The 26,989-nt window shown below is 38.2% G+C and overlaps 1 protein-coding gene across 1 annotated transcript in view; it reads left to right on the top strand.

Moving 5' to 3' along the window:
* Positions 1 to 17,397: 17,397 nt before the first annotated feature.
* UNC79 (unc-79 homolog, NALCN channel complex subunit) overlaps positions 17,398 to 26,989 on the top strand; it is a 225,517-nt gene continuing 215,925 nt past the window's right edge. Inside the window, exon 1 of the mRNA XM_058567601.1 lies at positions 17,398 to 17,451. Coding sequence (XP_058423584.1) covers positions 17,430 to 17,451 — 22 coding nt within the window. The 5' untranslated portion in view covers positions 17,398 to 17,429. The remainder of the gene's footprint in view (positions 17,452 to 26,989) is intronic.

Raw genomic sequence — 26,989 nt, forward strand, 5'->3', positions numbered from 1 at the left:
AAATCTTGGGAAAAATACCCCCAAATACTCCTATTGCAGACAGTGTTTCTTTTTTGTGTGTGAGAAAGACTAGCCCTGAGCTAATATCCATCTGCCAATCCTCCTCTTTTTGCTGAGGAAGACTGGCCCTGGGCTAACATCCGTGCCCATCTTCCTCCACTTTATATGGGACGCCACCACAGCATGGCCTGACAAGTGGTGTGTTGGTGTGCGCCCGGGATCCCGGCCTGAGAACCCTGGACTGCGGCAGCGGAGTGCATGCATTTAACCACTACACCACCAAGCTGGCCCCCAAACACTGTTTCAACAGCCAGTGCCAGACTGTGATCCTTGTGAGAAGGGGGACAAACTAGATGAGTCCTACAACTGCCCTGGTTTTCTGCCTGGAGGCAATTTCTACATTGCAGTGCAGGGAAGGGGATCCCAAACAGAGGTTGGTAGTCTTGCTGACTGGAGGAGACAGAGATTGGAGTTCATGGAAGCCAACGCAGCTAGAATTTGTGGGGAAGATTATCAACAATGGGAGAGCCTTATAGGGAAGCATCAATTTAACACAAATTCTTCCAGAGAATAGGAAAAGAAGGAGCACTTGTTTTATGAGGCATTGCCTTGAAACCAAAACTGGTCAAAGGTATTACAAGAAAAGAAAACAGTAGATTAATTTCACTCATGAACAAAGATGAAAAAATTCTAAACAAAATATTGGCAAACTGCATTCAGCAATATGAAAAGAATTACAATGCATGAGGACTACGTTGAGTTTATTCCTGAAATGATACATTCATTTAACACTGGGAAAGAAATCAACTAATGTAGTGTACTACATTAAAAGATGAAAGGAGAAAAATATATGATCTCAGTAGATGTAGTAAACCATTTGATAAAATTCAATATCTATTAATGAAAAAAACTCTTAACAAATTTGGAATTAAGAGAACTTCCTGAACCTGATAAAGAGTTTCTACATAAAACTATAGGAAATGTCATACTTAAATGGTGAATTTTTTTTTTTTGCTGAGGAAGATTTGCCCTGAGCTAACATCTGTTGCCAATCTTCCTCTATTTTGTATGTGGGTCGCCACCATAGCATGGCTGGTGAGTGGTGTGGGTCCACACCTGGGAACCAAACCCACAAACCCGGGCTGCCAAAGTGGAGTGCATGGAACTTTAACCACTAGGCCATGGGGCCGGCCCCTAAATGGTGAAATTTTGAAGACTTTCTATTTGGAGTTGGGAAAAAGACAAGGATGCCTACTCTACTTTTCTTCAACATTGTACTGGAAGTGCTAGCCAGTGCAAGAAGGTAAAAAAGGGAATATGTAGTAAAATGAAAGAAACTGTCCCTATTTGCAGATAACGTGATTGTGTATATAGGAATATTCAGAAGAATGTACAGCTAAATTATTAGCACTAATAAATAAGCTTAGTAAGGTTATGGGATACAAGATCAAACAAAAATCAATTGCAGTTCTGTATATCAGCCACAAACAGTTGTAAAATGAAATAAAACAACCATTTACAGTAGCATCAAAAATGAATACCCTGGGAATAAATCAATGAAAAGATGTACAATGTCCCTATGCAGAAAATTATACCTTTTTAAAGAAATTAAAGAAGAGATATACCATGTTCGTAGATTGGAGAAGACACAATATTCTAAGAATGTCAGATTCTCTTCAAGTTACCTCCTCAAATTATCTGTAGATTCAAAACAATTTGAAACAAAATGCCAAAAATGTGTGTGTATGTATATTTGAAAAGCTGATTCCAAAGTTTGTATGGAAATGCAAAGATGAAGAATAGCTAAAACACTCTTAAAGAAAAGCAGAAAGATAGGAGGACTCCGACTATCAAGACCTTTTTTTAAAGCCGCAGTAATTGTGACTGTGCTATCTGCCCAAGAATAGACAGTAAATTGACATAACAAAATGGAGTCCAGAAACAGAGCTAACACCTGTTGCCCATCTTTCTGTTTTTTGCTTTAGGAAGAGTGGCCCTAAGCTAACATTTGTGCCCATCTTCCTCTATTTTTTGTATGTGGGTCGCCGCCACAGCATGGCTTGACGAGTGGTGTAGGTCTGTGCCTGGGATCCGAACGTGCGAACCCAGGCTGCTGAAGCGGAGCATGCTGAACTTAACCACTACGCCACCAGGCCAGCCCCTATGGTCTTTTTCTTTCTTTCAGCGTTTTGAATATATCATCCCACTGTAGCTGGTATCCATGCTTTCTGATGAGAAATCAGCTGTTAATCTTATTGAGGCTCACATAAAAGTGGTGAGTTTCTTCTCTCTTGCTGCTTTCAAGATTCTCTTTATCTTTGGCTTTTGACAGTTTGATTGTGATGTGTCTAGGTGTGGATCTTTTTGAATTATCCCACTGGTAGTTAGTTGGGCTTCTTGCTTGTGTAGATCAATATTTTACATCCTGTTTGGGAAGTTTTCAGCCATTATTTCTTTAAATATTTCTGTACCTTTCTCTTCTCTTCTTTTAGGACTTCCATTATCCATATGCTGGTATGCTTAATAATGTCCCACGTGTTTTTGAGGCTCTCTTCATTTTTAAAAATTCTTTTCTTTTTTTGTTCCTCAGACTGGACACTCTCAATTGAGCTGTCTTCAAGTTCACCAGTGTTTTTCTTCTGTCTGCTTAAATCTTCTGTTGAGATTGTCTAGTGAATTTTTTATTTCAGCTATTGTCATTTTCAACTCCAGAATTTCTCTTTGGTTCTTTAGAAATTTTTCTATCTTTTTATTGCTATTTTCTAATTAGTGAGACATTTTTTCGTACTTCCCTTTAGTCCTTTAGATATGGGTTCATTTAGTTCTTTGAACATATTTAAAATATCTGATTTAAATCTTTGTCCAGTGAGAAAGCCCAGTGTCTGGACTTTCTCAGGGCTAGTATCTATTGGTTGCTTTTTTTCTCGTGAATGGGTCAGACTTTCTTTTTTTCTTGGCCTGTCTCATAGTTTTTTGTTGAATACTAGACATTTAAAATAATATAATGTGGTAACTCTGAAAATCAGATTTTTCTCCTTCCCTAGAGTTTGTTTAGTGAGTTTTCTGAATTAATTATGTAAAGTCTGTTTTCTTTGTTGTGTGTTGCCCCTGAAGTTTCTGCTTGGTTAGCTTAGTGGTCAGCTAATTATCGGATGGAGATTTCCTTAGCTGCCTATAACCAATAAATCTCCCAGTCTTTGCTGAGGAGCTGTGTGTGTCCACGTATGCATGCGTGATTGTGTGTTTGTGTGTATGTTGAGGAAATGCCTTTAAGTCTCAGTTGGGCAGCTGACAACTCTGTCTTAGCCTTCACTTCCTATACAATGTCTCAAGGTCAGCCAGAGGTGAGAGCTTAGGGCCTTCTCAGGTGTTTTCTGAGCATGTGTACTCCTCTGGGCATGTGCAGAACCCTATGTGTGTGGATGTCCTTTTAGATTCCTAGGAATATGTTGGAGCTTCTCAAAGCCCCTACAACATCTCATTCTCCATCGTTTTCTTTTAAGCTTTTTTTTAGTCTATTGTTTGCCCCAACTGTTAACACCTCCTCAGGGAGCTGTGAAGTTAAGCAATTACCTGTGGTTGTTTTTGATAAATGCTTGGGGAGAGTCTTTTTGAATTTGCACCTGAGCAAGCTCCAAGTCAGGTCAAATACAGACAGCCTTGTAAGTGGGATCTTTCAGGAAACTATCAGATAGATCAAATAATGACAGTCCTCTGGGAATGGGGCTTTGAAGAAGCCCCAACCTGATTCTGCCCCATCCAGTGGCTGCCAGCTTAGTTTTCACTGCAAATGCTGTCTATTAGTTTTCAAGGCTGCCTTGGAGCAGAAGAAGAGGGGATGCGACTAGGGCAAGTTAAAATATCACAAACTTCTCTATTCTTACTGAGATTCAGTTTTCTGTTTTGTTTTGTTTAGTAAATGCTCCCTGGATTGCTGCAAGCCTTTAGTTAATTTCCAGAGTTCAGAAAAACTTGATTCTGACCATTTTTGCCAGTTTTCTCTTTGCTTCTATAGAGAAGAATTTTCAGAAGTCCTTACTCTCCCTTTTCACTGATATCTTCTTAGTAACTATTAAGAGCTTAGCTTCTCTGTTTTACATAATGTGGATATATAGGAGCATAAGACATTTTTTTTTTTTTTTTTGCCACAAGAATCTTGTGATTTGGTCCTACCTACAGGATTGCGGTAAGCCAGTCAGGTGGGATGTTGCCCTGGGCGCAAGATCAAGTATAACCAGGAGGACTGTAAGCCAAAGCAATTTGAGGTAAGGTATCCAGGATAGAGAAGAAGTAACATTATGGGGAAGAGCCAAAGCTGGAGTCTGGATTATAATATTGCACATAAATTTAGAAGGGCGCATGAACTTTGCGTATAAACTTGGAAATGTGGGCAGAAATAAAAGAATGCATAGAGTAATTGGTAAAGCCTAATCATATAAGCAGGCCCAGGTGATTAGTTCAAGACTGAGACCATGAGTAGCAGACTGGACCAGAGAGCTCTATGTACCTGATGTCCATTGCATGTTCCTAGGGCAGTGTGGTACAGGTATTGTGGCTTATAGGCGTTGCACCAGGTTAATCACTTTTGTCAAGGCAAAACCATAATGAAGCATTGAACAATGCCAAGATAGTTTAGGATTTCCTGAATTTTGTTGTGTTAAAAAAAATTCAGCTAAGTAAATTTGAGGATCTAATTGACTGTATTAAAAGATTCATAAATCAGGTGGCATCTCATCTGGTAGACAGAGAGATACTCTGAGAAGTTATACAAGATGGAAGGCTTTTATAGAAGGGACGGTGGGACCAGGAAGTCATCAGCAAGAGAAAAGTGGAAGTTCATTGGAGGAAAGTAAGAGTTCATGTGACCACTACTTCTCATTGGCTGAGCAGCAGCATTTCTGTTGGTTGGGCTTGTTGCTGGGCAAGAAAAAAATCTTCCTCCTGCTGGAGTAATAAAGTAATTGCACTTCCTGTTTGGGAGTGCAAGGTATATCTCTTCCTGTTGGGGTCTGTAACTGATGTCTTCCTGTTTGGGGTAATTGACAATGAGTGGTAGAATATGAGAGCTCCCTCTACAGGCCTTCCCGACTCCAATTTTAGTTGAGGTTTCCTTTATTACTTTTCACAGTTGTCTATAAATACTGAAGGGTTTTAGAGGAGAGGAAAATCAATAACAGCTGCAGAAGTCAGGAAGTCTTCATGCAGGAGGAAAAACTGCCCTTTGAATAATAGATAGGGTTTGGATAGGCAAGAAGTTAAAAGAATTGCTGCATGTACTCACAGACATGAGGGTAGAAATGATTATGAAATGGAAAGGTGAGTGTTGGGTTAAACATGGGAACTCATTTTAGATTAGATGAAATTTCTTGGTGAAATAGTATTTGAGAATAAAAAAATTTTAAAATAGGAAATTGTGCAGAACAGAATGATGAAAGCCTATTAGGGAATCAAAAAAATATGTGAAATGATTGCTAGGCACTATTCAAAACAGATAACATGAATTAATGATAGGTCTGTTCTGTACAGTCATTCTTTTTTTTGCCATTTTTCTTCTGTTCATCTCTTACTATTTTTGAGGATAAAGGGGGCCTAATTTTATTAGACCCTTAATATGTGCCAAGCACCATGCTAAGCACTGTACCTGTATATTTAATTTAATCCTCGCATCTGACCTCTTGAGGTAGTCACCATTAACTCCATTTTATAGTTACAAGGAATTTGGTGTTTTAGCTAGGCCCTTTTGTTTCCGTGGAACCAAAATTCACCACAAATGGTGGAGGGTTTATTGTGAGGGCAACCCAGATGTTAGCTGGGGTCTTTCTTTGCAGTAGATATGTGGATAAATGGGCCAAATCCCAGTTATACAGCCTTTCTTTGATATCTGCTTTGGCATATTTTATCATGTTTTTGTTAGTTTCTATTCCTGCATCTCTGATATTATCTTGGTCCTACCTCATATAGTCCTGGGCACAAAGCGCAGACTCTTCTTTCCACAAGATATCCTCTTGCACCAAGACTTTTATTATTTAGCTAACTTTGTTGAAGATTCAAGGGAGGACAGAAAAGAGTCACATCAAGCACTGAATAGACTTCTATCATTTTTCTGTCTACGTTTTTCTTCTCTTTTCCCTCTATTTATCAGGAACTACAGGAAAATTTCTTTTATCCTTGGTAGAATAGTTCTCTTCACACCAAAATCTATAGGACCTTCTTTTCCCTAGCACTTATCAGTGTATTTACCAGAGTAATACAATTGACCTCCAAAGAGGAATTCTGGTTCCAGTTTTGAATATAAAATATAATAATATATTATATCATAACATGTTAATAATAGTATAGTATAATAATATTTGCACACCTGTGTATTAGATGTGCAAATATTATAGTAAATAAAGGAAATATGTGTGTGCGTATGTGTATATGTAGGAAACAGGAATCTTAGTAAAGCAGCTATTCTTAATGATTATCTGGGAAAAGCTGAATTACCAGGCCTCAGAAAGAATGGGAATCATGACAGGCTGAGACAGAGCCTGGAATGAGAAGGTCATTCAGAGTCCTTGGGAGTTTTAGGGACCTTAGAAGCAGAGTCCCTGAGTCTTTTTGTGGTGATCTATCATTGACCTAATTCAGGTATCCCTACTTGTCTATTTATATATCTGTGCTCTTCTCTTCCCGTGACTAACTGGCTGATTCTTTCTTTTTTTTTTTTGGTTTACATTTCTGTGAGGGGGAATCTTTTTTGGGGGAACTTCTTATACTCCTTCAGCAGGGAGTGTTTTGGGTCAATTTACCTGAGAAGAAGCTACGAGAGTATCATGCACAGTATTTGACAGGTTTAATACTTAGAGAAATTTAATATGTCCAAGATCAAGCAGTGGAAGAACCAGGATTTGAATGACAGTTTATCTCAAAGGCTATATTCTTTTTACTGTTCTTGTGGGCAATATTTCTTTTTAGGCTTGATGTGGGTGTGTAAATGACCCCTGTTCCCAAGGAGCTGACAATAAGTAGATAAATGTAATATGTTATCAGTTAAAACGCCATATGAATGGTAGAGGCAGAGCATTCTGGGAGTTCAGATGAGGGAGAAATTTCTCCTGAGTGAATGAGAATTCATAGCAGAGGTAGCAATTGAGCAGAAGAAAGGTAGGGTCTTAAAAGGTGAGAATGTAGGAAAAAGAATTCCAGGAAAAGGGAATGACATGAATAAAGGCTTAATAATGAGGAAATCATAGGATAAATCTGACTATAGGATAGGTACTGGAATCCATGGTACGTGCTACTTTAGGATGATTAATCTGAAAGCACCATGATGAATAGATTAGAGTGGAGTGAGATTAACATTAGGGGAGCTACGACAGAAGGAGTTTCAATCATTCATATGTGAGATCAAGAAGAAATGAATTAGTGTTATGGCAAAAAATATGGAAGGAAAGAATTGAATTCAAGGAGATTTTGAAAGAGAAATGACAGGACTTGAAGCCTGTATTAATCTGCTAATACTATAGAATACTATAGACTAGATGGCTTAAACAACAGGAATTTATTTCTCACAGTTCTGGAGGCTGGGAAGTCTAAGATTAAGGTGCTGGCCATTCAGTTCCCTGGTGAAAGCTCTTGTCCTGGGCTGAAGATGGCCACCTTCTCACTGTGTCCTCACATTACGGAGGTGGGGAGAGAGAAAATGAGCTCTGGTCTCTCTTCCAGTTCTTATAAGGGCACTAATCCCATCATGAGAACCCCGTCCTCATAGCCTCATCTAATCCTAATTACCTCCGGAAGGCCCCACCTCGCAGTACCATCACATTGGGGGTTAGGGCTTCAACATATGAATTTGGGGTGGGGGGGAATAACTCGGTCCATAGCAAAGCCTGATTAGATTATATGGATGAAGCATAGTGTAGAATAAGACAATATTGAGATTTCAAGTCTGGGTAACAGTGAGAATAATGGCCTCATTATGAGAAATAAAATCAGGCAGAGGTGTTGGTGGGAATAGGAAAATAATGCACAGCTTGCGTATATTGAGTTTAAGGTTCTAATGGGACATCCAAATATAAACATCTATTAAACAGTTAAAAATATGAGCTTGAACCTTGGTGGACTGGTTGGGACAAAAAATATTAAAGATTTGAGAGTCTTCAACGTGTAAGTTGTAACTGAAGCATGGGAATAGATAATATATCTGAAGGAGAGAGAGATTTAGACAAAAGATAAGAATTCCAAGGCTGAAGCTTTGAGAAACAATTCGCATTTTTGGGGAGGAGGGTGCAGAAGATGAAGGAGGGGTCAATGGAGAAGTAGTCAGATACTACTTGTCCAAGATGGTAGTATGTTCATGCATTGGGCCCAAACTCATAGTAATGATAGATAAAACATGGCTGAGCTCAAAACAAGGTAAATAGGGGCCAGCCCAGTGGTGTAGTGGTTAAGTTCCTGTACTCTGCTTTGGCGGTCTGGGGTTCGCAAGTTCAGATCTTGGGTGCATACCTACACACCGCTCATCAAGCCATTTGTGGTGGCATCCCATATACAAAATAGAGGAGGATGGGCACAGATGTTAGCTCAGGGCTAATCTTCCTCAGCAAAAAGAGGAAGATTAGCAATAGATGTTGTTAGCTCAGGGCCGATCTTCCTACCAGAAAAAAAAAAAAAACAAGATAAATACCAATTTGTATCAGAAACTGAACAGAAATGCAAATTTGTGAGTAGGGTTGATGTCACAAGCCTCCTGGACTCCAAGCTGAAAGTAGGCAATGGTATTTTAGATTTAGCTCCTGGAGGGTAATGGGGGTTAAAATGTTCCATGTAAGACAGAAACTAGAACCACGTTTACTGCTTGAGGTCTCTTGTTTTCCCCAGCCCTACGCCACCTCAAGAAAAAGTCTGAAAAATTGTTGGCTCCTGCTTGGGATACCTACAGCTTAGAGCACACTGTAAGCCTAGAGATTTAGGAAGATATTGGTATAGTCTTGAGACTTGTACTGAATCAAACTGCCTAATGACTTGTGATCGGATTTGTGATATCTCTATTTAATGATCTTATCTGCTAGTATAAGATCTGGTTCAGGACTGGCTGTCCAGGGAGTTAGGTAGAAACAAACAAACAAACAAAAACAAATAAACCACAAATTGCTAGATAGGGAGGGTTGAACACAGAAAAAGAAGAGAGAAAAATAAAAATAAGAACAAAAGCTTCTTCTGCAAGATACATCCAAACAAAGATTTCACAGATAAATCTAATGACAAGAAACATGGCCAAGAAAAAAAATTATGATAATGTGAATTCAATATAAATAAAATTACTTTTTATGGGAAAAACTGTCAAACATCTTAAAACAACTATGTTTAGGATTAAATGAAGGAATAAAATCCATAAAGAAGAAAAAAATTATGAACAAAAATCAAGCGTACATGAAATGAGAACAGGTGGATATGAATTATACAATTAGATATGTGAAAATGAAATATTTACATCATCAAAGTAAAAAATTCAATAGTTGGGACATGCACCAGATTGAACACAAAGAAAATCAGTGAATTAAAAGGTAATTCTGAGGAATTCATTCAGAATGCACCATGAGAGGTGAAAAGATAATGAATATGAATAAGCAGTTAAGAGATATGGATTGAATGGGACATTATGAAACATCAAATAGAAGTTCCACAACAAGAAAAAGGAAGAGATGATAGAGAAGATATATTTAAGAGAAAATGGCAGGCAGTCCTCCAGAATTAAAAACAAGTCATGACTTCTCAGATAGAAAGTACACTCTCAATACTAAACAGGATAAAATAAATCTACATGTAGACACATCAGAGTGGATCCACAGAACATTGATGATCAAAATAATGTCTTAAATGCTACCAGAGGGGGGAAAATGGATTATTTAATAAAAGGCAATTAGAATGACAGCAAACTTCTCCTCATTGACAAAGAATTCCAGAAAATAATGAAATATATCTTCAAAATGTTGAGAGGAAAATGATTTTGAGCTCAATACCACATGACAGTGTGGGGCAAAAGAGAAACATTTCAGCATATGCGAGTTCTATAGCTACATACTTTTTGGAAAAGAAATGATAAAGGTTGTATTTCAGTAAAACAGAAAAGTAAACCCAGAGGGAAGGTATGGTATACAAGAAATAATTGTGAGCATAGAAATTGACAAAATATGTTGGTAAACTTACTTAACTATTGATCAAATGAATGATGTTTTATTTTTAAAGGCAAACTGAAACTCTAGACAACAATAACAAAATGGGGAATCACGTTCAATTGCAAAGAGGATAGAAATACTGAATAGTTTGAGTTTGTTAGAAAAATTCATAGTTAAGCATTTTATTTAAAAATCTGTGAAAGTAATCAGTAAAAGACTAGAAATACAATCTATATATCTTTCAAATGAGCAGAGGGAAAAAGAGAATTACAGAAAATTTTTTGTTAAAGTAAGATGGACAAAAAGGAGAAAACTGTTGGCAAACAGCCTTATGCATATATAAAAATTTGATTTATGACAAAGTTGGCATGGGATTAGAAATTGTTAGGGAAGAATTAAATAAGTGGTTTAGGATGATACTTATCCATTTGGGAAATAGTAGACCCTACCTCACACTATACACAAAAATAAATTTAATTTGTAATAAACACTTAAATGTAAATAGTAAAACTTTAAAACTTTTAGAATAAAATATGGGACTATCTTTACAACCTTGGAAATACAAAAGAATTTCTTGAAATATAAGAAGCACAAAATATAAAGAAAAACATTGATAAATTTGGCCACAATTTACATCTTAAAACTTGTGTTCAATAAAGACTCTGTAAACAAAGAGAAAAAAACAAACCAGAGCCTGGGAGAACATCTGCGTTTTCATCTGGTATCATTTTCCCTGAGCCTGAAGAATTTTGTTTAGCATTTCTTTTTTTTTTTTTTTGTGAGGAGATCAGCCCTGAGCTAACATCCGCCAATCCTCCTCTTTTTTTGCTGAGGAAGACGGCCCTGGGCTAACATCTGTGCCTATCTTCCTCCACTTTATATGGGACGCTGCCACAGCATGGCTTACCAAGCAGTGCGTCGGTGCGCGCCCGGGATCCGAACCAGCGAACCCCGGGCCGCCGCAGCGGAGCGCGCGCACTTAACCGCTTGCGCCACCGGGCCGGCCCCTTGTTTAGCATTTCTTATAGTGCAAGTCTGCTGGTGACAAATTCTCTTAGATTTTTTCTATCTGAAATCTTTTTATTTTGTCTTCATTCTGAAGGACATTTTTGCTGGGTATAGAATACTGCACTGACAGTTTTATTTTTCCTTTCAGCACTTTAAAGATGTTGATTCATTATGATCTGATCGCTATTATTTCTGATTAGAAGTCAGAGGCTAATAGAATTGATATTCACTTGTATGTAACTTGTCATTTTTCTCTGGTTTCTTCCAAGATTCCCTTATTATCTTTGGTTTTTGACAGTTGAAATCAGATGGGCCTGGACGTGATTTTCTTTGTATTTCTCCTGCTAGGGGCTTTGCAGGGCTTTGTGAATTTGTAAAATTTATTTCATCAAATTTGGAATTTTTTCAGTCATTATTTCTTTAAAATTTTTTTTCTGCCTGTTCTATCTTTTCCTTCTGTGACTAACATTGCACATATGTTAGACCTTTTGCTATTGACCCACAGGTCCCAAGGCTCTGTTCATTTTATTCCAATTTTTTCCCCCTCTGTTCTTCAGATTGGACAATTTCCACGGATTTATGTTCAAGATTACTGACTATTTCATCTATTTTCTGCCATTCAGCCCATGCAGTGAATTTTTAATTTAAAATACTGCATTTTTATGTTCTAAAATTTCTAGTTGGCTCTTTTAAAAAATACTTTCTATTTCTCTGCTGACATTCCTACTTTCTCACTCATTATGACCATATTTTCTTTGACCTCACTGCGCAGAATTAGACTTTAAAATCCTTTGCTAATTCCAACTTCTGGATTATTTTGAGTTTTTTTCTGTTGGTGTCTTTTTTCTTGAGAATAGGTCACATTTCTTTGTGTCAAGTAAGTTTGAATTGTATTCTGTACATTGTGAATATTATACTGTGAAGACTCTGAATTTTATTATTTTTCTCTGAAAGGTGTTGATTCTTTTGTTTTAGCAGATAACTAATTTAATTTGACTTAAACTATAAACTAACTCCTGGGTGGCAGTTTAAACCTGTGTTTAGTTCTTTTATTCCTAGCTGGATTGTTATTTGCAATAGCCTTGCACGTGTATGGTTAGGGATCAGCTAGAGATTTAGACAGAGACACATAATTTACATTTCCTCCTCTCTGGCTCTCTCTTTCTAGTGGTTCTCTCTTCCCTTTCCAGTAGATATGGTTGTTCTAAACTATGTGCTTTGGTAATTCAGACCAAAAAGGCTGTGGGTATACTACTGGAATTTTAGCCACCCTGTGTGTCACCAACTAAAGCCATCCCTTAGGCTAAAAGCCATAAAGAATGGAAACTCATATTCTTGTGCCATTCACTTCTTCAGGTGTTGACACCTCTCCAGAATCTACCTCCTTTTGGTTAGTCTCCAACTCCTTCAGGTAGTTTTTTTTTGTATTTTATCCAGAGTTTGTAGTTATTATCTTTGAGTGGGTAGGTCCAGCAGTCATTTATTTGACCATACGGGAAGTGGAACCTGGAGGGAACATAGTTGATGCAACCATTTTGGTAAGGAATTTGGCAGTATCTAGTAAAAGTTGAAGTTGAGAACATCCTAGAGAAATTTTTGCATGTGTACTCATGTATAAGAATGATCATTGTAACTTCTTTTGTAATAGGAGAAAATTGCAAATAACCTAAATATTCATCAACAGGACAGTAGGTCAATAAATTGTGTGATGTTTATAAAATGAAATACTATACACCAGTAAAGATGAATAAATTAGTGCTATATGTATCAACATGATTAAGTAAAAATGTGATGTTGAGTAAAAAGTGTAAGTTTCAGAAAGATGGGGCTGGCCTGTTGGCACACACAGTTAAGTGCACGCATTCTGCTTTGCGGCCCGGGGTTCACAGGTTTGGATCCCAGGCGCACACCGATGCACCGCTTGTCAGGCCATGCTGTGGTGATGTCCCATATAAACTAGAGGAAGATGGGCATGGATGTTAGCTCAGGGCCAATCTTCCTCAGCAAAAAAAAAAGGTGGGGGGGCAGCCTGGTGGTGCAGTGGTTAAGTGCACGCGCTCTGCTTCAGTGGCCCAGGGTTCGCAGGTTCAGATCCTGGGTGTGCACCAACACACCGCTTGTCAGGCCATGCTGTGGCAGCATCCCATATAAAGTAGAGGAAGATGGGCACAGATGTTAGCCCAGGGCCAATCTTCTTCAGCAAAAAAGAGGAGGATTGCCATCGGATGTTAACTCAGAGCTGAGCTTCCTCACAAAAAACAAAAAACAAAAAACAAAACAAAACAAACAGATATGTATAGTATGGTATTAATTATATAAAGTTAAAAAATATGTGAAACAATATATATTGTTTTGGATACAGATATATATAGTGTATATATAGCTACCCTATCTAAAATCTTACCCTACCCAAAATTCCAACCTCTTTCAACATTTCCTATCCCTTTTCCCTGGTTTAGTTTTTTTGTGAGGAAGACTGGCCCTGAGCTAACATCTGTTGCCAATCCTCCTCTTTTTGCTTGAGGAAGATTATCGCTGAGCTAACATCTGTGCCAATCTTCCTCTACTTTATATATGGGATGCTGCTGCAGCATGGCTGATGAGCAGTGCCTAGGTCCGTGCCCAGGATCCAAACCCGTGAACCCCGGGCCATTGAAGTAGAGTGCGCAAACTTAACCACTATGCCACTGGGCTGGCCCCACTGGTTTAGTATTTTTTCTTTTGTTGTAATTATCAGTACTTAATGTACTATATATTTTACTTATTTAGTTTTTTTGTTTGTCTTCCCTTTTAGAATATTAGGTCCTTGAAGGCAGAGATTTGTGTCTTCTTTGTTCACTACAGTATCCCTAGTGCTGAACAGTGTTTGGCATATAATAGGTACTTAATAAGTATTTGCTGAATGAACAAATGAAAAGTATAAAAATATGTGGGCTTGATTAACCACAAATTTAGATAAGTTTTACGAGGGCTTCTAGTGAATCTAAAATGTTTTATTTCTTAAAAGTGAAGTATCTAATGCAAATATGACAAAATATGAAGATCTGATGGCACTGGGTAATACCATTGGAAATACTTCACTGAACAAAAGAAGCACCAAAAAGTTTTGAGAAGATTTTTCAGAACATTATAGCATAGAACTTAAGGGAAGAGTGAGTTTCAAAAATGAGTAGGGAGATATTTGAAATGCTGGAATTAGTCACCAAGAGATAAGATAATTATAATTGACTATTAGGAAATTATTAGTGATTATTGAAAGAACCTGTTTCAGCAAGCAGGTGATAATAGGCAGTATGGTGAGGAAATGGAGGCAGTAGGTGGAGAAATGGAGACCACTTATTCAATATGATGACAGGTATAGTAGCTTTTCCAGGATGGAAAATTTATTCATGTTTGTGAGCAGAATGGTACAATCTATTAAAAAGATAGAGATTTAAAATGCTAGAAAGAGAGAAGACAATTAATAGGAGCATTCATAATTAGAGGCATAGATTAAGTAGAAAGGGCATTTCATCTGGCAATGAGGAGAAGCACTACTGCAATAGAAGGAAAGGAAGAGACAAAGGTTGACACAGATAGGTGGAGACAAAGAGAAGGAAAGGTGAGGGAGTTCACATTTGTTTTTTGACGTGGTAAGTCAGGCCATCTGTTGGAATGGAGAAACTGGATAATGGATATGCTCCAGGTTAGCAAATTATCCTGATGGACATGTTAGAAGGTTGAAGTTGTAAGAGCCTAGGTTGATGATTAGAGTATCAATCATATGGATGATTTCAGGCTTTGAAGGGTTTCAAACAGTCAGAACTAACCTTAATGGAATGGGTGCATGGGTGGCTTGAGCAGTAATGCTAACAACAGCAAACACTCATATGTGCCAGGGATTATTCTAGATTCTCATGTCACTTAAAACGTGCCAGGATTTGTTCTAGATTCTTTATGCATACTCATTTACTCCTGACAATAATTTTGAGGTAGCCATGTTATGATGAGCATTTTACAAGTGAGGAAATTGAGACATAGAGAAGTAACTTGCCCAAGAAACACAGCTCATAAGAGGCAGAACTGGGATCCAAACCCAAGCTAACTCCTGAGTCTACATCCCTTAATAACGTTATACTTTATCAATGGGGTAGTAGGAATTTTAATTGATGACAAACAGCAGGATTAGTAAGCAGGTCAGGGGAGTCATTTTCCAACACATACTTTGTTATTTTGTTTCTGGATTATCCAAGACATCACTTTAAAAAAAAAAAAAAAAGTCAATTGTTTTCTTTATCAGTCTGAAGTCTGCCAGAAATTTTTGAATAAATTATTGAGCTTTTTTTAAATCACACAGTGTTTATCATCTCAGAAATTTACATTATATTCATGTTTCCTTCAGAATGATTCCAATTTACTTCTACCCCAAATTAACTCTTCAGCATCATTCTTTTACATCATTGTTATCTTTGACTAAAGAATGGAACTTTTCTTTGGGATGTGTTTTTGGGAATAAACAATGGTATAGGATGATCAGCCTGATTAGCCAGACCAACCTGTCAATCAGCGAGGTGACATAGTCCAGTCGTGTATACATCCTAAAAAGCCAAATCATTAACATTTTATGAACTTTTTCGCCATGAAACTTGGTGACTGTGCGCATCATGATGGGCAGCTTCCTTGCTGTCAGTAGACTTTTTTTGGGCTACTCAGAAACATCTTTTCTTGATATTTGTTCACATTTTGTTTTTAAATGTCAAAGATTTATTTTGAATACTTTGTACATGTCATATACAATTTAACATTCTTTTCCCTAAAATAAGGATTATTCTGTTTTGGTGAGATGGAAAAACATTGATTTAGTCACCACAGTTACCAGCATTGAAAATAACTGGTCAGCTCTTACATTTCTGCTCCTGTAGCTTTTGCTAAATCAACATGCTTTGATCATTTGCTCCTCAGCTTTCACAAACTAAACTATTTGAATTAAGAATGGTCATAACGGTTGGCAATTGTATGGTACTTTAATTTTAGAAGGACTTGCACATTCGTTATACCATTTGATCTGCCCAGTAACTCTTTAGGTAACAGAACAGGTTTTATAGTTCCCATTTTACAGATGAAGAACCTGAAGGCTTAGGGAGATTAAAAGATTGGTCCCAGAATCAGTAAGTGGTAAAACTGAGTCTGGAATCTGGTTCTTCCTGAATCTGGTTCTTCCTGACTCCAAGTCCAGGCTCAGAATGTCTCTCAGCTCTGTAGTTGATTAAGTATCTTCCTATTAGTATGCATGACGCCCTTTTCCGCTGCCGTCCTTTTCTATTAGCTTCGTTTGGTTTCCCAGCAGAGGGGCTTCCCAGCGTGCCCGTCTCCAGCCTGAGTGGGTTGCAAGGGAGCACACCTGGGTTCTTCCTGTCTCCAATCTTGCATTTTTCTTTTCTATGGCCCTTCCAGCTTAGCCATCCGTGGAAATCTCCTCCTTCCCTAGCCCCAACTTCTAAAGCCTTCTCACAGCCCCCTGGCAGTGGGACCTCCCATCTTAATCATCAGCAGGAGAGCCCATCAGAGAGGGGAGGCAGAGGGCGCGGACCGCAGCACGCCGGGAAGCCATGCTGAGGGTTACTTCTGCATTTCCTTCCTCGCGGTCCTCAGGAGCATCCTCGCCGCCCTCCGGCCCCGGCTGCCTCCAGCCCGCCCCGGATCCGCCCCCTCCTCCTTCCTCCCAGTGGTTGAGACGAAGCGTGGGACGCACCTGTGTCCCTCTCCGGTCACCCCGTTGAGGCACGAGGGGCTGCTACGGGAGCAGGATTTACAGGCCCGGAGAACGCCAATGGGAGATCCAAATGGTCGGGGACTCCGGCACTTTAAGAGGCTTTTCTCTGGGAAACACCCGTCCCCTCCGTGCGCCTTATGAATGGAAATACTCCTCCCCCGGTCGAGCCCATTTTCCCATTTCACCAGGAGCCGCAGCTTGCTCTCTCCTTTCGGTCTCCCCGCCCACATCAACGCGGGCAGCTCCAGGAGGGGACGGACAGGAAGCCTTTGGCCGCCTATTAAATCCCACCCATTTCTCCGGGGGCGATTTCCTAACCTTCCGGGACCGAATTCTGCAATTTGATGTGCGTTTTGTCCGAATGGTAGCGACACGGGCCTAAGGGAGGGGGAAAGCGAGGGGGTGGGGGGTGGGGGGTATGCGCTCTTTTCCTCGCAACATCGCTGGCGGAGCGAGGGAGCTCACACGACACAGATTTTGGGGCAAAGCCTTTTCATCTGGACAGCACCATGTCCACCAAAGCGGAGCAGTGTAAGTAGCAGCCGGCCCGGCGTTCCGGCCCGGCCTCCGGCTGGGAGCTATTGCAGTTGCGGCGTTTGCGGCTGCCGGGAGACCTTGGCATCGTGCTGGTGCGGGGGTGGGGGCTGAGGTTGGGGCGGGTTGGGGGTGAGGGGTGGAAGAGAAGGGGGGGAGGGTGGACGGTAACGGCAACGCGGCGCTGTCCCCGGTGCTGGAAAAAAATGCAGTCTTGCTTGGGCTTGTGGTGGGCTTTCGCAAGACTGGAAGACCCTGCGAAATGAAATTAAAATGGGGTCATTCTCGGGAAAAAGAGGCCTCGTATCTTTCAGATAAACATTTCAGTATCTCTTGTTGGAGTGGGGGAAGGGGGGGCAGCGGCAAATCAGGGGCGGGGAACTGTCAGTGCAACCAAAGCCTGCCTGGTTGCACTGAGCCTTCTGAGCATGCCCAGTTCTCGGTGCTGGAGCCATAGGGGAGTTTGAGCCTGCAGTTTGCACTTCGGGTTGGAGAGGCAAGAAGGGAGAGAAGGGGGAGGGAGCCGGGAGCCAGGCAGAATTCTGGATTAAGTGTGAGGAAAATCAACTCAGGAATACCAACACCATTGCTAAACTAAGCACAACCATAGGTTAAAGCAGGAGTCGGTGCTTGCAAGAAAGTGAAAGGGGCTCTGGGAAAATGATCTAATTATTTTTCCAAAGAGATTTCCTTTGTAGGGCAGCTCACACAAACTATAACAAATAGTAGGAGGATTTTGGATGTCCCAGTAATGATTGACTGTGTTTGGTTGGAAACAATCTGCTAACTCCTTGTGGACAGAGGAAGTTTCTGATACACTCCCTGTAGCCTCTCTTATTGCAGTGCGCATTAGTAGGCCTTCGTATGTACTTGGTAGGTTGATTAATGTGAAACCTTTTCCTGAGTGCGCTTGAGAGATTCAGGAACTTAAACTTATGATTGTAAATAAAAGATGTTTTTATTAAGCAATGAGTTTGAATTTTTAACAAATATTCCAGAACTTATTCATCTAATTGACTCTTGTTTCTTTCAGAGGAGTACACAGTTATGTTGATAATGCTGTCACTACTTAACAGTCTTTGTAATTCTTCTTTGGAATGGCTATAAAGGCCATTCTGTGAGACACCCAAAACAGTAGTCTCATTATTTTGGGACAATAGCTTGTATATAATAAAATGCAGTGTGTCACTTATTCACCAGATAGATTAAAGGAACTGAAGACTCATGGAATTCCCAGATTGATGGTTCATTAGAGATTGTCTATGCCCACCTACCATCCAGTGCTTGTATCTCTTTACAATGTTTTTTGGAATCTGGAACACCTGAGTTTGAGTTCTAGTTCTGCCATTTACCGTTTGACCTTGGGCAAGATAATTGACTTCTCTGAACTTGATTTCCTCATTTGTAAACCTGGGGTAATAATGCTGATGGGGTTGTTGTGATTATAAATGAGAGAACACACACAAAAGATTGAGTAGTGAGCCCAGCACATAGCAAGTACTCAACAAATGATGGTTATGATACTGACAATTATGTCCCACTTAATAGTCCATCTCTTCTAAATAGGAAGTTCTTTTGTGACTTCTTTTGCCTGTTTCTAAAAGTTAAATCTAAACCTCAAAGATAAATTTACTTCTATTGAGACTTTCAAAAAAATTGGATGCATTATGTTTTGAGTAATGGTAACATAGTTGGAGTTGGTGTAGAACTTGCCACTTGAGGATATCATACCCTTGAATGTTTTATTATAGTACAATTGTTAAAAAAAACCACCACCTATCTTTTGATTTTATAGTTATATGTTACATAAATAATTTCAGGCTAAAGCCAGTGAGTATTACTGTTCTTTTCCTGTGTTTTCTCGCCTTTTTATATTTTGAGATGCACTGGCTGCTTTGTCTTGTCTCTTTCCTGGGCAGTTAATGCCAGGATGAATGAAATCTACATGTGGACTTGGTTCTGTAGTGCATGTAGTGTGTGGTTAAGTAGCTATTTTAAAATTGTTTGTAAAGCAGATTTTTTTCATCTGTTGATGATGGAAAGGACACCATATTTGAAGCTAGAACATGTGGATTTGAGTTTTGCATGCCCTTCTGATTAACAGTGAGACACTGGGCAATTAACTTAATAGTTTTGTGCCTCAGAGTTTCCATCTATGAAGTAAGGAATAATAGTAGCAGGTATCTTTGTTTAGTCCTAAGGGTTTTGGAGGGCAAAGGAGGTGACTGGGGGTAGGCTGTGAAAAGGATAAGGATGCTTTGGGTATTTTTAGGTATCTTTATTTAGAGTGAAGGGAAGTTAAGAGTCTCTTTTCTTTCTCTCCTAACATGCACTAACATGAATGGGTTGATACTCTAGTGCACATTATATACCTGAAAATAAAGCAAACACATGAAAGGCTGCGTAGTTGATGTTCATGAAGGGTGAATACTTTTTAATAAAAAAGATCTGTGGTATTTTATCCTTGGTAGGAACATGGCTAGGGGGAAGGAGAAAGAGAAGGGAGGGCCAAGAGCTGTTCCTTTTCTACTGGATGTGAAGACCACCAGAATGGAAGAAAATGAGAGTTCATTCTCTCTTCTGCATTCAGGAGTGTGCACAGTTACCACTTTCCTAAGGACCAAGGGAGAGAATTAGGTTATATAATGTCAAAATATCATTTTTATTACTCTTCTTCCTGAGGCCTCTTGATGTAGGTAAGGTTTCACTGGTACAGGAAGTGGAATTGTTTGGTTGATACAGCAAGGGGAAGTACCTGCATTTCAACCCAAATGGATTACGTGATTTACTTTTGAAATGTATCACAGATATGTTAAAGATGATTTTATTTTTATGAAATGGCATTTTTGAAAATTAATAAGTAATAATGATGAAAGAGAGGCTAGTTTTTGCTAGGATATAGTTGGGAGCCTGATTTTATACATTCGCTCTGTATCCTGTGCTATGTGCAGAACATCATAACAGAAGGTGAAAGCTTCCTAGCAATTTCTCAGGCGATTGCACAAGAGTTAAAATTTTTTCCCTCCATATGCTTCTTTTTCTTACAGTCAAAGTTCACTGTAGTGAAAGTGTTTATGTAGCTGATATAGAATCTAGAATGATAAAAATAAGAATTTATAGTTCTTTTCTTTGGGATTTTAAAGAGGAGAAAGAGAAGTCTCCGCCAGCTTTTTCTGTTTTCTAAGAGTTAAAATTGGAGTACTTTGGGTGTGCTCTTTCAAAAGAAGCTTGCTTTTGATAACACTAGATGTTGAGTTGGGTTTCTAGAAGCAGACTGCTGCGTGGGTTTGAATCCTGGCTCTGCTTCTTGCAATCTCTGTGACCTTGGACAAGTTAACTCAACCTCTCTAAGCCTCGACTGCATTATTTATAAAATGGGGATATTCATAGTTGTGAAGATTAAATAAGGTGATCTACGAAAAGTGCTTAGCACAGAATCCTGGCACATAATGAGGAGTTAATAAATGTTAGCCATTATTATCATCATCATCATCAAGTATAAAAACTTGTGCTTGCTGCTAAAATGAGGATAATTATAAAGTTTGGATCTAGCCTCCCAGAGTGTAGCAGAAAAAATAGTAGCCACGATATTGTTTAAATGGGACATGGGCTATTGGACTATTTGTTATTCTCCTTTCCTTGTCTCCAGGTCTCCTCTACAGCAATCAGCCTAACCCGTTTTGGGTGAGAGGAGATCCCTGCATGACAGTTCCTTGATTTGGTATATCTATCAAGGAACTGGCTGCTCACCCAAACAGAACATTTCTAGGGCATGAACTGCCTATCCATCACCTTTCATATTATGATGACAGTGTAGCAGCTGGTAAACATAAATCACTTATGTAAATATCCATCAAAATGTTTGTCAAATTTGGAAATTAACCTGCTAATAATTTGGGCATAAGCTCAAAATAGCTAATTATAGAAATATGAATGTGTGCCATTTTTAATGTATTTACTCTTCTCAACATCTTTATCTTAGTAACTAAAAACCTTTTTGATTACATCAAAAACAAACTCTTTTAAGAGTATAGCTAATTAGCACTATGATTTGAAGTTGAACTTGCCCCTCTCCCCTGCATATTTAAGGGCCATGCTTGAAGAAATCAATAGATGGTTTTATTTATTTTTATGTACATTATTAGGTAATATTACTGAAATAGAAAAGTACTCCTTTGAATAGCACTGCAACCTGTAGTCATTTAGAAATCTTTGCACAACAACGTTGCTAACTTCTTATAGAGGAAACTCTAGTTTTACTCATATATGCAGAAATTAGAGTATGGCTATTCATCATATTTGTGGTAGCAAAAAGAGCACATGGTTTTTAGCTCTTATCTTACCTGATTTCTCTGCATGATTTGACACTAGTTGCCACATTCCTTATTTAAATTCTCCTTTTCTTCTTTTCTGGCTGTTCCTACTCAGAATTTTTCCTTTTTGCTACATTCTTTTCCCTACATTTAAAAACAGGATTCTGTCATTAGTCTTCTTTTTTTTTTTTTAAATCCCACAGACTCGTGTTGTCATTCTCTCTCATGGTATCAGTTATCACCTCTATGTGGATGACACTCAAATACATGTTTTCTGGTCTAAACATATCTAGAACTATAGGCCTCTGTCTCTATCCAGGCATCTCATAGGCATCTCAAACCCAAACTCGTTGTCTTCTGTCCCACACTTGTACTTCTTTTTATGTACTCATTTCAGTGAATGGCACTACCATCTACCCATTCACCCAAGTCAAAAAATTGTGCATCTTCTCTACCATTACTATTCAGCAAATCACCAAGCTGTGTGGATTGTAGCCCATCCAACTAAATCCCTGCCCTAACTCCTTAATCTAGTTACCTTGGACTGTTTTTTTCAGTTCCTCCAATGCACATGTTCTTTTTGCCTGAAGCGCTTTCTTTCTCTCCGTGGCCCTCTTCTTTGCCTTTCTAATGCTTACTTATTGTTCAGTATTTTGCTTGGAAGGCCTGCGTGATTGCCTCTCTTCCTCTGTATGCCCCACGTGTGTGCTCACACTGTGTTGCAATAATTAGTTTTCTTGTTCGTTGCCTTGGTTTGTGTGTAGACTGTTGTTATGTTCATCTCTGTGTCTCCAGCATGCAAACCATTGTCTAGTGCACAGTGTTTGCACAAACAACTGTTTCTTAAATAAGTAAACATGATTGAGGGTTAATTAAATGTCTTTTATAAAGACAGATTACATAATTAAGTTTTTGGCTATCATTAATTTTATTTTTTTATTTTATTTTTATTTTTATTTTTATTTGTTTATTTATTTATTTTTATTTTTTTCCCCCAAAGCCCCAGTAGATAGTTGTATGTCATAGTTGCACATCCTTCTAGTTGTTGTATGTGGGACGCGGCCTCAGCATGGCCGGAGAAGCGGTGCCTCGGTGCGTGCCCAGGGTCCGAACCCTGGGCCGCCAGCAGCGGAGCGCGCCCACTTAACCACTAAGCCACGGGGCTGGCCCCATTAATTTGAAGATTTCACATTTTCATTAATGTGAAGTTCTGCATTCTGTAAAATGTTCACATGTTTTTCAAATGGATCTACAGGTAAATAAAAATACAGTTGTCAAAAGTACTTAAAACATATTTGCTAAATCAAATTTTATAGTATTTGTATAACAAGTTATACTTTTCCTGAATGTTCATTGTGTTTCTGGTTCATTCTCATTCATTAAAATTTTCTATTACTATATTCAGCATAATGATTATGATTCTTAATTGGTAGATAATCTTAGCACACAGCCAACAGTTTTTCTTAAGATAAAGTGACAATACATCTGAAGTCAGGGACACTTCATGCTGTAGTTTGACTGGGGTCCTTTGACAGCACATCTGTTCAAATTTTATGTAATGATTACTCAACCAATAAATAGGCTTTAAGTTGGGATTTTTGTTTTACAGTATTATTGTGTTGGAAATTCATATGCATTTATTTCTTATATTATGAAAAGATATGGGTAGCTCTGCATAAGTGAACACATATTGACTTAGAAATGAAATGTTTATTGCGTCAAAAAGTACATTAAGCAAAAATGTATTCTTATCAGTAAGCTAGCTTTCTATAGTGTGAAAGGTCAACTCTTTCATTTAGAATTTTTAACGTTTTTCAATCCATGTTCTATTTCTGTCTTGTTTTTCTCTCCTTTTGGACCTTTCAAGAACCATGCTCCTAAACAGCATACAGTTTATCATGTGAGTCTGATTTAATATTTGATGTGGGATTGAAATTGGAGAGGGGTATTCAGCATTTCCGGGTATCTTTCATCTTCATTGGTCTCAGAAACTTGGTCTGATACTAGAACAAAACTGAAAGGATGTATGTGTGTGTGTATGTGTGTAGACACATATATTTATGCATATATATATGCACATATGTGTGTAGACACATATACATTTATATATATATAATGTTATTTTTATTTTAAGAAGAAATAAACTTGCCTTAGAAGTGGAAATGGATGATAACTCACAATCATGTAACCAATTTAGCATGTCAGGGTTATGTGTATTTGAGTCTTAAGATCTCCGGGAAGGAGAGTTTAGATATCTATTGTTTATGTCTACTATATGTTAAGCACTTGGACATGTATTAGCTTAATTCATTCTCATAATAGTTTTGAGAGTCAAGTGTTATTGTTTTATTACTCTGGTTTAATGTCTTAAATATTCCTCAGAGACCTCACTGCCTTTTTATTCTTACCGTCACCATCCTAATTAGGGAATTTATCGTCTCTCTATTATAAGAGCCTTTTAATTTATCTCCTTGTGTCTGCTTTTGTCCCCATCAAATCTGTCCTCAAGTAGTCCACTTAGTGATCTATCTGAAATACAGGGGTATCATGTCATTCTCTTCTTTAAAACCCTTCAGTAACTTCCCATCACCTTTGACCCATGTTAAAGCTCCACCTCTTTGGGAGTTGGCTGAGCTCTTCCTAGATGTTAGACTATATACTATATATGTAGAGTAGTTGCTCACAAATGTTGGATGATAACATGACAATTTTGAGACACTTTCCTTTTTACATCACATTTTAAAATGCATTCCAGGTCCTCCTCATGTCCTCCTTTAAATGTGGCACTTGTAAAAGGACTCAATACCTTATATGTAGGCTTGCTAGTGCAGAGCACAGGAATCTACATTTCAAAATGTAAAGATTCCTTTAGCTCTTTGTATTATCATGTTAAGCTGCTGGTCCACTGAAACTGATAGAACTTATCCATAGGAATACCTGTTAAGCCTGTTTTCCTTCATCCTCTATCTGTTCAGTAGAAAGATATAGAGCTTTGATTAACTCTCTGTTAGTTTTCTAGGGCTGCTGTAACAAATTACCACAAACTGGGTGGATTAAAACAAAAGAAGTTTATTGTCTCACAGTTCTGGAGGCTGGGAGTTCCAAAATCAAGGTGTGGGCAGGGCTGTGTTGCCTCTGCAGGCTCTAGGGAAGAATCCCTCCCTGCCTCTCTCCTAGCTTCTGGTGGTTGCTGGGAATCTTTGGTGTTCTTTGGCTTGTACTGCATCACTCCAGTCTCTGCCTCCATCTTCACATAGCCTGTGTCTCCTCTGTGTCTCTGTACCCAAATCTCCCTTTCCTTTCTCTTTTAAATACACCAGTCATTGAATTTAGGGCCCACCCTAATCCCGTATGACCTCATTTTAACTTGATTACATCTGCAAAGACCCTATTTCCAAATAAGGCTACATTCATAGGTACCAGGGGTTAGGACTTGAATATATCTTTTTGGGGGACGTGATTCAACCCACTACAAACTCTATTAAATTTTTTCCTATTAGTGTCATTTCATTGTTATGCCTGATTTTATCGTTCAACATATTAACCATTCTTCCATTAGTTTTGCGTCAAGTGCCAAAATAATATGCATTCCCGTATGAAATACCCCAAATAAAAATGTTTCAGGTTGCCTTTGAGCCATTAATCAATACATTTTAGATATGACAGTTTCATCAACTACAGATCCATCCTATTGTGGTACTACCCAATCCGTATTTCATCAACTTGTCCATTCTCTTATTCAACAAATATTTATTGGATGTCTACAATATGTCAGGCTCTATACCAGCCTCTGGGGGAGCTTCTGGTTGAGTCCCCAAGGGCATCACACTTTGCTGAGATGTATATACTCTATCTTCAGTTTTCCTTTGATGCTCTCTGTCTAGATCCCTAAAAGAAATAGGAAATTGAAGTGAGCTTGGCATGACTTATTCAGGGAGAGCCAATACTTGCTCCTTATGACCATTATTGCTCTTTTTTTTTTTTTTTTTCTTTTACTGTAGGCTAAAATTTTTGTAGAGAATTTTGTTAGAATTCCCTTCCCCCTATTCAACATTGTTCTTATTTTCCAGATTTTTTTTCGCTATTCTTTTTCATTCTTCCAAAATAATTTTATAATCAAGTTGCATAGCTCCAGAAAAAAGCCTGTTGGTATTTTTATGAGTATCACATTAAGTTTATAAAATAACTTAGGGAGAACTGACATCTTTAGGATATTGAATCTTACTATCTAAGAATATGGTGTGTTGCCCATTTATTCAAGTCTTTTTGTTTCTTTCCAGGGGTGCTTTTGGAATTTCTTGTTAAGCTTATGCTTAGTATATTCATCCATCTTTTTTTCCTATCATAATTGGGGACTGCCTTTTTTTCTATATTTTTATTTTTATATATGAAGGCTGTTGACTTTTATATGCTAATTTTATAACCTTACTTTACTAAATTATTTTCTTTTTGTTGTTTTTCCATCTATTCTTTGGGTTTTCAAGATATATAATTATATAATCTGCAAATAGAAAATAGTTTTATCCTTTCTTTTCTATCCAATTTTATATCTCTAATTGCTTTCTCTTTTCTAATTGCATTGGCAAATGTCTCCAACACAAAGTTAAATATAGCATAGAGAATGAATAATCTTGTCTTGTTTTTAATTTTAGTAGGCAGGCCTCTAGTATTTCTCTATTAAGTAAGATATTCTTTCAGGCTGAGGTAATATACTAAGGAAGTATCCATCAATTCTTATTTTATTGAATCTTTAAAAAAAAATCTCAATGGCGTTCAATTTTGTCAAGTTCATTTTCTGTATCTATGGAGACCATATAACTTCTTCTCTTAACTTTATTAATATGCTGGATTGGACTTTTCATATTTTATTTAATAATTTTTGCATTGATATTTATAAGTTAGATTGGTCCATGGGTTTTTTTTGGGAGGGTGGGGAGAAATTCTAGTTAGAATCTGGGAACAATGTTATACTCACTACGTAAAATGAGTTTGGAAGTTTTTTTTCTTTTTCTATGCTGGGGAATAATTAAAGTAACATTGAGGTTATCTGATCTTTAAAAGTTTGTTAGGTTTCCCCTGTGAAACCATCTGCCCTGGTGCTTTATTGTAGTGGAACTCTTTAACTTCTTTCTCTATTTCCTCTATGACCCTTGTTCTCTTTAGACTTTCTGTTTCTACTGGGGTCAATTTTGGTAAGTTTTATTTCTCTAAAACATTTTTCA

This window comes from Diceros bicornis, chromosome 24, assembly GCF_020826845.1.
Source record: "Diceros bicornis minor isolate mBicDic1 chromosome 24, mDicBic1.mat.cur, whole genome shotgun sequence".
Classification (NCBI taxonomy): Eukaryota; Metazoa; Chordata; class Mammalia; order Perissodactyla; family Rhinocerotidae; genus Diceros; species Diceros bicornis.